The sequence below is a fragment of the Pygoscelis adeliae genome, unplaced genomic scaffold (assembly GCF_000699105.1).
Source record: "Pygoscelis adeliae isolate BGI_AS28 unplaced genomic scaffold, ASM69910v1 Scaffold206, whole genome shotgun sequence".
NCBI classification, from domain to species: Eukaryota; Metazoa; Chordata; class Aves; order Sphenisciformes; family Spheniscidae; genus Pygoscelis; species Pygoscelis adeliae.
Window position 1 is genome coordinate 781,369 of NW_008825052.1, and position 12,700 is coordinate 794,068.

The 12,700-nt window shown below is 39.9% G+C and overlaps 1 protein-coding gene across 1 annotated transcript in view; it reads left to right on the forward strand.

Annotated features, from left to right (window-relative positions):
- The first annotated feature begins 6,615 nt into the window (after positions 1 to 6,615).
- FIG4 (FIG4 phosphoinositide 5-phosphatase) overlaps positions 6,616 to 12,700 on the forward strand; it is a 64,977-nt gene continuing 58,892 nt past the window's right edge. The window contains exons 1-4 of the mRNA XM_009326429.1: positions 6,616 to 6,774; positions 8,484 to 8,528; positions 11,054 to 11,152; positions 12,214 to 12,337. Of these exons, the coding sequence (XP_009324704.1) occupies positions 6,616 to 6,774; positions 8,484 to 8,528; positions 11,054 to 11,152; positions 12,214 to 12,337 (427 nt within the window). The remainder of the gene's footprint in view (positions 6,775 to 8,483; positions 8,529 to 11,053; positions 11,153 to 12,213; positions 12,338 to 12,700) is intronic.

Sequence of the window (12,700 nt, forward strand, 5' to 3'; positions counted from 1 at the left end):
CTGCTGCGGTCGGCGTTTGCGCAGCTACCTGCTTGTTTTGTCGTGTGGCTGTTGTTGTTGCCACTCAGGCAGGCTGACAGTGCTGACTCGTGCGTGGTGAATTAAAACTGGACAGCTGAAGTTGTCCAGAATTAAAAGGATTTGAATTAAGATTTTAAACAGGATGGCTGGAGTGGTTACCACCCACACCTGCCTGCTTACTACTTCTGAGAGATTTCAGTTCTCATCGTCCGAATGGCTTGTGGAGCAACTTCCAGAGTTTTCGGTCTGACCTCTGGAAGTAAGCTGTTGGAGATTTTTAGCATTCCTTAATATTCTGCTGCAGAAACTGTAGGGATGTGCCACTCGCAGTACTTTTTGCCATGGGCAAAGTGGATTGGAGCTTTGGGTGCTAATTGCTGCTTTAGCCATGTGACGAGCACCGTGTGTGAGCCGGAATCCGATTCTTGGTGTAAATAACCTGAGATAATACCGCTGTGTTTATCACCCTTTAGCTCCCAATCAAATGTCTTTGTGTAGTTTCCCTTGTTTCATAGTATGTTGTTTTTTCACTTGAGGTAGTTTTGGATGGAGTTAGGTACCATGGCTTTAAGTGCAACAGTTAGCTCTAGTTCCAAGTTCAGATGTCACCTGGAGTGATAGTTTTTACACTGAAATCAATGTAGCCTCTTGAAAACATACCAAATTAAAGCTAATTAAAGCGTGCAGAATTATCGGTACCGGTAAACGGAAAAATTGAGATTACTTTTGCTTTCCAGAATGTAACTTGTTTTCACCTATGCCTAAAGGAGTTTTGATGGCTGCCTTAATGCATCTTTCTCAGCATTGCTGGAAAACACTGTTTGTTGTTTTATTTTCAGCTAAATTATTGCTATATGGGAGAAAGGCAATGGAGAAGTATGACTCCCGAATGGGGTCCTGAATTACTGAACGTAGTTGTTCTTGGCTCACAACTCATGCTGCTCTTCGAATAGCTTTTTGTGACTGGCATGCATGGATATCTGGCTCAATTTTCTCTGAGCTTTAAGGCTCAGCTGCTGAGAGACAACCTGCTATTCACAGAGACAGTGTTACGCTTTAGGGTTCTGTCAGCTGGCTACGGTTCTCTAGGCCTCTCAAGTTGATCCCGTTAGTTCGGGACCCAGAGTCTTTCACATCTGGCTAGTGGTGGCTGGCAGTATCTGCCCGAATGGGCGGGTTTGCCCATGCTCTGCTGTGTTCAGAACTCAGTAAGGGGCAGGTCTGGCAGTCCTGATCACTCAAGGAGGCAAGATGGTTTTGATCAGCTATGAGAGGCAGTGGTTTGTGGATCAGCATGTGCCACGTGAAATGTCTCAGCTGAGTAATGGTGTCTCAAAGCTGTTGATCCAGTCACTTCTTGTGGGGGATGTAAATGGAATATTTTCCCTGGATATAGTTATATGTTCTTACTAAAAAATAAAAAAGTATGCTATACTATCACGAGTTGCAGCCCTTTGAGTTTTGAAATTCAAATTCTAGTCCTTTTTTTCCCAAAGGAAAAATGCTATAGGAATCATTTCGGAGTAATTATTTGAAAAGGGTTGATGCACTTAATGAAATCACAGATTCATGTAGGTTGGAAGGGACTTCTGGAGTTCATCTAGTCCAGCCCCCTGCTCAAAGCAGCTTCAACCAGAGCATGATGTCAGGGCTGTGTCCAGCTGAGTTTTGAATATCTCCAAGTATGGAGATTCTACAGCCTCTGCAGACAACATATTCTAGTGCTTGACCACTCTCATGGTTACAAAAAAAAAAAAGGGTGGGGAAGAAACTCCTTATATTAAGTTGGAATTTTCCATGTTTCAACTTGTATCTCTTGCGTGTTGTCCATCTATTGTTCACCCCTCGGAAGAGTTTGGCTCTGTCTTACCTACACCTTCTCGTTAGATAGTTTTAAATAGCATTAAGGTCCTGCTAAATCTTTCTGAGGGCTGAACAAACCCAGTTTTCTCAGTGTCTCCCAATGCATCATGAGCTCTGTCCTCCTGATCATCTTGGTAGCTCAATGTCTATCTTGTACTGGGGAGCCCAAAACTGGACTTCAGCCTTGAGCAGGTGACAGAGAATTTTAGAGGGAAACTTGCTGTTACAGCTGATTCAGTGTCACATTGGGCTGCTGACAAAAGTTCCCACTTCTTCTCCCTGAGGTACCCCTCATGCAAGGTCCTTTGCATAAAATCTAACAATCATGCAGTTGCCAGCTGTGACAGTCACTGATATGACGGAAGCATCACCCAGACATAAAACTGAATAGCTTTCTCCTGGTTCAGGTTACTCTTCTGATTTCCCTAAGGCTGTACGCTTGCAATGTAAGCATGTGGGACCAGGAGTTATATGGGATATGGGGTAACGTGAAACTGTATCCTAAGATTCCTTGTGGAGACCTTGAGCAGGCAAGGAGAGGATGACTTAAGTTGTCAGCAATGGGAGATACAGTGGAGTTTACACTGATCATACTGCTTATTCCTGTAGAACCCCGCTGTGTTGAAGGAGGAAGAGACTAAATAGATGAGAAGGTGGAAAAAGTGGAAATGGTTTAGTGAGGGGTTTTTTTGGTTGTGGGTTTTCTGGTTTTTGGGGTTTTTTGAGTTAAGACTACAGTAGCATTATTTAAGTCAAACAGGAAAAGCTCTGGTAGTGTTACTGGAGTCAAACAAGAAAGACTCCTAGAGGTGAGGAGAACTGAATTCACAGTGTCAATTGAAGCAACAGAGAGCAAAATTCTATATTTTCTATTAATGTTTACATTTAGGGTAGTTGCCGAGACCTACCTTTTAAACTGATGCTTTGGGTCAGTAAATACCATGGAGATGTGTATTGTATCTCCTGTTTGTCCTGGGAAGTTGAGGTCTTGTTTAGAAGCAGTCAGAAAAAAGAACCGAAACAGGTGTATTCAGATCAATGCCAATTATCTTTCATTTTATGCATACATTTACTGCTGAAATGCATGCCAGAGGGCAGTAAAGATATTTCAGCAGTATGACTAATATGAAACAAAAAATGTTTTCTTCTCTTCTTCAGGAGAAGATGGAACTTTTGTTTATCCCCCAAATGAAGCCCACCTGAAAGCTGTAGGTTAGTTCATTGGAAATTGTCATTCCCCTGAGGCAGTGTGACGTTGAATGAGTCAATTTGTGCCACCTCTATAAAGGCATATCACTTGCCTATCTTTCAGGATATTATGAGGCTTAATTAATATTGTTTTATTCTAATCAGATTCTTCTAGAGTCTCCATCTCCAGTATCCAAATGACTTGCACAAGCTTATTAAGCAATGTGACTAGCATAATTACCTGTAGATTTTTCTGCGCTTTTCCCCAAGGAAAACTATGTGGGTTTGGGTTTTTTTTTTAATTTCATTTCTTCTAAAAATAATTTGAGCATTTTTATATTAACAAAAATAAGGTTTGCTTATTTAATGCTGAAGTTAGTCTGTGGTCAAATTGGAGAAACTTTAATGTAGAAGATGATTTCACAGAAAAAGCTACAGAATTTTTACTGAATTATGAAGTGCACTGATTTATATAGACGGTTATCTGATGCATTTAAAAATGTTGAAAGTAGTGAACAATCTACTGGGCAACCATTTGCTATCATAATTTTCTAGCTAGAAGTGGCTGTGAAATTCAGTCTCTCTGGAATGGTTTCATTAGCAGAAGACAACCCTTCTCGGCTGAACTGTCCTATTCCGTCTGGAATGGCATTCCAGGAATGGCGATGGCGTAATGGAGCAGAGGATGGAGTTGGGATGAGAGAAGGAGTTGTGTGAAACTCAGGAAAGCACTGTTTCTGTCTTAAATGTCTTGATATAGTGCCAGATAAATGGGCAATAAACCAGAGAAACTTAATCAACTTGTGTATGTGGGATCTGAGACCATTTATGAGTACAGTAGATAGTTGGTGGAATAGCAGTGATGAGAACACCACAAGTTTTGAAGGGTATATGCTATTCACGCAGAACAAAAATAAAGTTCAAAAGTGGTAGCACCCCACTGCGTGTGAAAGATGTGCCTTCAAATGTCTGCCTAAGTTGTTTTGGCAACTTATGTTTTATTTCTTTTGTTCTGTGTTGTGCTGGGTGTCATCCTGTCGTCACTAGATCAACAGGAGAGAGATACTCTTACAGAATTGGCTTTGTTGTAAATCCACTTTTCTGGATGGAATGGTGATAAGGAATTTGTGGATAAATGATCACAAATTGACGTATTTAAATGTAATGGAAGGATGATGAAAAATAGGTATTTTCTATCACTATTTTTTATTTTCAAAATGAAGTTTGTTATGGCCCTAAAACTAAATGAGTATTTTTCCTTGTTTAAAGTAAGAATGTACTTTATGAGTACGAATGTACTGAACGAGGGGTGAAGATAAAATGAGTAACAAGACTGAGGTTATGAAAAAGGGAACAATCAGTGTTGGAGTAGAAATAAAATTCAATATATTCAACATGCTGTAGTTGAAGGGTAATATTATCTCCATCCTGGAAATTTGAAGATGTAGGCATACGAAATAGTGGAATGGCTGTAAATACTTTCAAGTTGTTCAAGTCAAGGGTGGTGCTGTGACTGGAACATGACAAATGGTATATTTAGTCCGTTCTGAAGGCCTGTACATAATTTTATGTAGGAAAGTAATTGAAAATTGAGGTGAATGACATAAAATGCAGTCTAGACTTACAAAGATGCTATGAGATTAACCTGGTTGTTTTGCACATCTTCATCTAAAAATTAGATAGCCTTATGTATTTAAACCAAATCCTCTGTGGAGGTGCAGTGCTACAAGGAAAATCTCTGGCTTTGCTGATGGAAGAAGGCTAGAGGTTAGTAGAGAAGGGAGGTTAGTAGAGAAGTCGTGTGAAGTGAATAAGGAGTTGTATCATATTATTTTTCAAGTAATGGTTTTGGGATCGATATACTTCAGCATTTTCAGTAATGTTATTAGCCCAAAATGTGGGTCGCCTCTGATTAGAGTTTTGAAATATTGCAAATAATTAGGATAATCAGAGGACAAGGTAGCAAGAAATGATGATGACCCTCGGGAGCAGATAAATAATTTGAAATGGAATGGTATACTATGACACTTCATGCACCTCAGGACAGATTACACACCAATAACAGTTTGTTGGGAGTTTATCGATTCAGAAGCAGTAGAGGAGAGGAGGAGGAGGAGGATCTGGGTGTTTTATCTGAAGAAGGGGTGGCAAGTTGAACCGCTGATGAAGTACAACTCTGAAAAAGGCAGATGTGGTCTTTTGTGGTATGGTCATTAATGAGAAATACTAATATATCTCTATAATGAGACCTTGTATTGGTATATTGTGTATACTTTCTGTCCATATTCATTTAAGAAACAAGAATTCAACCAGGAACAGGTCCAGTGACGTAACATAGATGCTAGAGATGTCTTGGGAGGAGCAAAGGGACAGCAAGGTTTCTTTAGTCTGTTGAAGTGAGTGCTGAAAAGGGATCCAGTTACTTATGTTTCTGAAAGCACTCCAGCAGAATAGATCCTAAAGAGGGGAGAAGTATTTGGCTAGAGGAAAATGTATAGACTGATGATTAATAGATTTAGTTGAGAATTAGAAGGGAGAATCTTGAGGAACCCCTCAGTGGAGCAGCAAGAGCAAAGTCCTGTTTGGGACAAAAAAAGCTTTGGTTGCTCTGAGACAAAAGGGAATTACTGAATGCTGTGGCTGTAGGATGCAGAGTGGGCAGCCATTCCTACATGCCCTGAGGGTGATGCTTGGCAGGGTGTGTTCTTGAAAGGGCTTCTTTTGAAGAATTTCAACAGATTACGGGAAGCAGACACCATGCCAACTGGATTTTTGCTATTTTCAGGTACCTCTTTTCGCCCCTGATCATCTCTTCCTTTCTTCATGTCATTCTCTCAGTTTCCGAGAGGTGAAAGGTAGATACTCCCTAAATTGCTGTAGGATCTATAGAAAGAAAGAATATAGCAGAGTTTTTGCCATACCTTACATCTAGGTGTAATTATTTTTCTCCCCTTATTTGATGTAGTAGAGAAAAAAGGCTGAACCTATACCTTTTTTAACCCTATTTAATATCTTGTTTATGCCTTGAAGATTTCTGATCTACAATCAAGTTCAGTACATATTAAAACTACCACAACAATATGAGGAAGAGGCTTTTTCTTGCATAACTTTATGCCTGTTATGAAGGAGGGAGGAGGTCTGATGGCAGGTGACAGTTACCATTGCGCTGCCTGGTTAACCATAAATTAGAGAGATAATAGTATGCTGATCCAAAGTCAGAGTTCACATGAAGGTTTCTCATCTGGCAACCCAGCGTGTTTCTTTAGTCTGACAGAAAGTGTGACTAGCACGTAAATACCTTCCTGTATTGAGTGCAGGTGTCCCATGTGCTGGGGGCTGCAGGGCGGCCTCTGTGAGGAGAGGCCGGGGCTGCCCTGTGCTGGACACAGCTGGTTCTAGCCGGCTCTAACCGACCCACCACAGCGCACAGCTGAGCCCCTCAGCCAAGATGTTGGAGCCTCTTGTGATAACATATTTGAGAGAGAGTAAAAAAATGCTATGTGGCAGCTGTGAGAGAAAGGAATGAGGAAAAATGTGAGAGAAATGGCCCTGCAGACACCAGGGTCTATGAAGAAGGAGGTGCTCCAGGTGCAAGAGCAGAGACCCCCTGCAGCCTCTGGGGAGGACCACGCTGGAGCAGGGGGTTATTTCCTGAAGGAGCTGCAGCTTGTGGAGAGGACCCGTGCTGGAGCAGGGAAAAGCGTGAGGTGGAAGGAGCAGCAGAGAGGAACTGTTACGAGCTGACTGCAACCCCCCATTTCCCACCCCCCTGTGCTGCTCAGGGCAGGGGGAAGGTAGAGGAGTCGGGAGTGAAGCTGTGCCTGGGAAGAAGGAAGGATGGGGGGAAAGGTGTTGTTCTAATTTGTCTTTGTTTCTCGCTATCAGAACCTATTTTAATTGACAATAAATTACATTCATTTTCCCCAAGTCTGTTTCGCCTGTGATGGTAAATGGTAGGTGATCTCCCTGTCCTTACATCGACACATCACTTTTTTCATCTTATTTTCTCCCCCTGTCCTGTTGAGGAGGGGGAGTGAGAAAGTGGTTGGGGGGTATCTGGCAGCTGGCCAAGGTCAACCCACCATGCTTGCTTAGGGTTTGTGTTTTTAGACATATCCATGGGCTCAGCGGGTATCTTTTGCAAGCATTTTGTATAAGCTCTTAAGTGTTTTCTTTATGCTATTTGCAGGTTTAAAAGTTGGCTGTATAAGCGCACTGCCGTACTTTTCAAGTAATTTTTAGTGTATTTTCACTTCTTTCTTTTTTTTCTGCTGATTAAGCTGTGTGTTGCTTTTTAACTGATGAGTGAAATAAGTTCTTTACAGTGCTAACATTTCTTAATGATAATTAGTCTATGCAAAGAAGCAAACCATGGTTTTAGACCAGGAGTTCTAACAAGTAATCTTAAAGAAAAAAAAAAATTGTGGGCAGAATGTTTGATTTCAGAACTGTTATCCTGCCATTATAACAACAATTTGCAGTAAGAAGCTTGGTTTTTTTGTTTAGACTTCTTTTAGAAGAAGCTATTTTTATTGGTTTGGCTGAATCAAAAGATTGATAAAAGAGGGTGTAAAGCCCTTCAATTACATTGCTTTGGTTAAAACTCAGTCCCAGGTGGAAGTGACTAATGATTGTTCCTATCTTGTGGTTGCTTAGTGATAATTGTGCAGTAAATTAAGCTTTAGTCCAGATCTCATAGGCAAGTACCTGCATGGTGCACTGTCGTGGTTGGTAAAGTGCACAAGTTTCAGTGAGGCCAAGGGCAGACTAAACCTGGAAACAGCATGTTTCATCTCAGATGATGGTTAAAGGACTTTGGCAGAGTAATATGAGGAAGTCTGCACGGTTTCTCCTTGTGTAGCATTCTGTTGAGAAAGTACTTTGTTGGTCAAGGTTGTCCATTTATCTACATGCAGTGGCAGTGCTGTGGAGTGGAATTGTTTGAGACATTTGGAAAATGCTTCAATTTACTCAGTTCAAGTTAGTAATAAATGGAATAAGGATAGAAACTCCCAGAAAGGTTTCTGTAGCTTACCTGTGGGTTCTCATTTCTTTTACCGTAATGATTTCTGTTAATCAAAATAGTTGTAAACAGTACAGCACATTTTAGCTTTGATTAATGTTACAATTATATTACAACCTCAGAAATCAATTCATTTGATGATACATGCTCAGTGTTGTGTTGATTTGGTATTTTTCTTTATTCTTTCCTAGTATTCGTGTGATGGCCAATTTAATTGTGGTACATGTCTCTAATATGGTTTTATTTGTGCTCCATATCATCCAGTAAGACAGATTTATTTATTCATTAGATGCATAAATTAGGTAGCAGAAGCAGCTAATGCTGAAATGTCTTTTTTAGTTTCATTTTTGCATTGTTAGTCTTCATATCATCTTTGTTTTCATTTCAGACCTTGAAGGTTGAATATGAGCTGGCATATCATGCTGTTTTTCGAGTAATTCTGGGGTTAGCTAGTCCTGAAAACTTCCCAAGTAAAAGTCTAATTTTGGGTTCATAGTTTTGAGGCCTCGTCCAAATTCAAAAGTTTTTGCAGATCTTCCCTTCTTTATTACTTCCACAAGAATATCCTCTAACATGCAGTGGGCAAGATTCCCATTTGCTAAATCAAGATTTCCCGTTCCCTGGCCTTCTAAGAAGGTGGCTTCTTTAAGTCTGTTGATGGTGAGTTTTGATGCTGTTCTCAGCTGACCTTCCTCAAGACATTACACAGCCTAGCTTTCTAACTTGAAACAAACCCCCTAAATTAGTCCTTAAAGGACTTCAGAGAGAGCTTGTTAAGTGCCACTCGTTATGGTGGTTGCTACCATAGTCTGCAGATACAATTACTTCTCATCTAATCTAACTCTGCTGCTGTTCTAAGCAGCAGCAGCAGCAGCACTTAAAGCTGGCACTGTAGCTGTGCATAGCTCACTACAGCAGCTGCCAAGCTGATGTGAGTGATGCATTCCTCATAGCGCTTCCTTATGTTTTATTGTCTATTAAAAAGGAAGTGGACAAGTATCCGACTGAACTTCATTAGTAATAGCATTTGCAACTCTATATCCATCTCTCTCTCTTCCTGTGTGTCATGTGCCATCTTCCAATTTTAAATGTGGTCTTTGGTCCAAACTGCCATTTGGACAAGCATCTTAAAGTTGTACTGTTCTATTTTTATTCAGGATGATTTGTCGGTAACCATAGGTGTCACTTTGGGAAGAAATTATGTTCATTTAATGAGCTGGACATGGGGGGGAGATCACTGAGCTGTATTGCAGTATTATGGACTACTTAAAATTGTTTAGCTTTAATTAATTAACAATTTTCTACAAATAGAGAAGCAGCACTCTTAAAATGCAAACTAACTTATCATCTGTGTATTACAAATGAATATGCTATTTCCCTCTGCCCATTCACTTTCTACAGCTTGAAGAAAAAGGTGGTATGATGGCATGGTCTAAGCAAGTGACTGTCTTGGTGGCTTGGTGTTTCTTGCTGGTGGGTGATACCAGCAGAAGAGCTCCATCTTCCACCTTTGTGCCATTCAGTGCCATGCAGTGGGGGCTCTAGCCCTGTCGTTATGATCTCCTGCGGAGGGTACTCTGGGTGGGGCAGTCTGGGGAGCCTGGGCTCCCAGCACAGCAGCACATTGCTGCTAAAAAAACAGTAGGAAACCACAGGACACTGTGCTAAAGTGCTGCCTCAGAGGCTTCAGTGGGGAGTGCTGGGATGGCATGTGACTTTGAAGGACCTTCTTTACTATCATTTAGGAGTAAACAGCAAAACTTGCCGCTCAGTAAGCACTGTAATGTCAGTGTACAAGGTGGAGCCAGGAGTTGTGGTGTTTCCTTTTATAGCTCTTAAAGTTCAGTATTTTATTTTCTTTTCTAGAGCTTACTGACTATCTAGATGTTTTTGTGATTTCAAGGAAGCTGAAGAGGGCTTTAAGTTCTTTCACCTTAAATATTTTGACATTAAAGATGTTTCTTAACCTCTAATTGGTATAAATTATGAAATTCTGAGGTTTGTGTGAATGTTGTTATTGATTTCCTCTCCCACATCTTAAATCCATGTGACTTAAAGTTAAGAGCTGGCTGCATAGATCCACATGAATTTGCCATGCTTTCCTACTAGGCTGAGCATTATTAATGAGTTACACCTTGCTGTGTGGTAGCACCACACAGATTAAATGAATTAGTAAAATGAGAGCTGCTTATAGCAAGTCAGTCCTGCAACCTGTGCTTACTGTTAATTCCTCTAAATGTAAAAATTAATTTATACTTTGATCCCCTTAAATGAGAAATGGACACGTTATATGTTTATCTGTGGTCTTTCTTTCATATTTTAAATGAGAAATAAAGCTAGTCTTTTTTAAAAAAACAGTATTTTTAACCAGCATGGCTGGTCAAATTAAACTTGAGTGTTGTGGAAGAACAATGGTGAGAAGTCTATCATAGCAAATATAAATAAAAAATGAAGAAAACTTGCAATACTGAAGTATTTACAATTTTTCTATGTTTAGTATGGACTAGGAAAGACTAGTTGGCAGAAAAAGCGATAGATTACAATATAGCAACAGTAGTTTTAGATCATAAGAAGTTAAACTTGTGTGTATAAGCTTCTGATAAATTTTACAAAGCAAATGGGAAGACAGTGGGGAATGGCAGGGCGTAGTTGCACAGTGCCTGGTGTAAGCTGCATTTTTTCCCTCTCTAAACAGGTTTTCACCTTTCTTCAATTTTATATTTTTTCCTCCTTGTACAGTGGAGAGAATGAGGTCTTTTAAGTTGTAAAGCTTGATTGTATACAAAGGTACTGATGTCTAAAACAGTTTATTAACAATCCATATGGAATATTGCATATTTGATGTTAGCTGAAATGGATCTAGTCTAGAAACTATATAAATGGCATTGTTGATGTCTGATGTTACAATAAGCTTTGGTTGCTTTATCTTGTATAATATTCTTTTTTTTTTAACCGTAGCGGTATTTTCTTGTTGGAAGTAATCCTGCAGAAACCAAATACCGTGTTTTGAAAATAGATCGCACTGAACCAAAGGATTTGGTTATAATTGATGATAAGGTAAGTGCCTCTCTATTTAGGTTTTTTCAGTTATACCGAATAATACTGTCTATATTGAACTGAATGTAAATATTACACATTTAATCTGTTTCAACAAAGGTATGTTACAGAATCAGAGTCACGTAACAACTGAGGTTGGAGGGGATCTCTGGAGAGTGTCTATCCCTACCCTCGTGCTCAGAGCAATGTCAACTAGATCAGGTTGCTCAGGGCCATGCCCAGTCACATTTTGAATATGGATGCAGACTCCACAACATCTCTGGGTAACCTGTTCCAGTGTTCAGCCATCCTCACAGTAAAAAAGCTTTTTCTTATGTTCAAATGGAATTTCCTGTATTTCAATTTGTGCCCGTTGCCTCTTGTCCTTTGACTGGATACCACTGAGAAGAGTCTGCCTCAGACTTCTTTATTCCTGTCTACCAGGTATTTATAGACATTGATAAGATCCCCTCTGAGCTCTCTCTTCTGCAGGCTGATCAATCCCAACTCTCTCAGCCTCTCCTCGTATGTCAGATGCATACAGTATTAGCATGATAATGACTAGTTACAGTATGGGAACAGCCACAAGATCTCCAAACAGCACATTCGCTTTAATGAAGTCTTCCCAAGTTTTTCAGTTTATTATGTATATGCTCCCAGTGGTTTTCCTATGTTCAGCTATGCTGTTCTAAGTGCAAAATAAATTTAATTACTATCTAGCCAAATTTTTCGTGTTTCTGATACGTCATATCTGAAGCAAAATAAACAGCAGCCACAAGAGTCTTAACGTACACAATAGAATAAGACTTGATTCCTTTGTAAGAAGTTTATGGTTTAAAATCCTAACACTTGAGACTTAGAAATGTTTGAATTCACATGTGACCGTGAATATTTCTGTGGCAGTGGGCAGTGAGTTTTGTGCATAAAAAACTTGTTGTACTTGTTGGTAGGACTGAAACAGGAAACAGCGGATGTAGAGCAGACATTTGGTTTGTTGCATGTTAAGTAAATTCTTCTATTCTCTGACATGAAATCACATTTAACTACCAAAGCAGTAACTTAAGTGACTTTTTATTTTAAAGCATGTGTATACGCAACAAGAGGTGAGGGAACTTCTTGGCCGTTTAGACCTGGGAAACAGAACAAAGATTGGGCAGAAGGGCTCTTCTGGGTTATCTCGAGCTGTCTCTGCTTTTGGTGTAGTAGGTAAGTGTTTTGTTTGGTTTTATAAAATCTTTATTTCTTAAGGAGGTGAGGCTTGCTGTGTCACACTGCATATCTTTCTGTTTCCCCTTGACTTTATGGGTTGGTTTTTTTTTTTTTTCAACTGAAGAGGATTGAGAAATTTTATTCTCGAACATAAATAAGTTCCTATGTATTTTGTGAAAACAGATGGCCTGTATAGGGATGAGAGTTGTGCTGTAACTAGTCTCTTCTTCATCACTAAGGGAGAGATCTAGGAAATGGCCAAACTCTAGAAGCTTGGTTGAAGATGTCACCAAACTCAACGGATTGCAGAACACAAATCATGTGGAACATGGCTTCCTGAATTCCAGAGCTCACAGAATC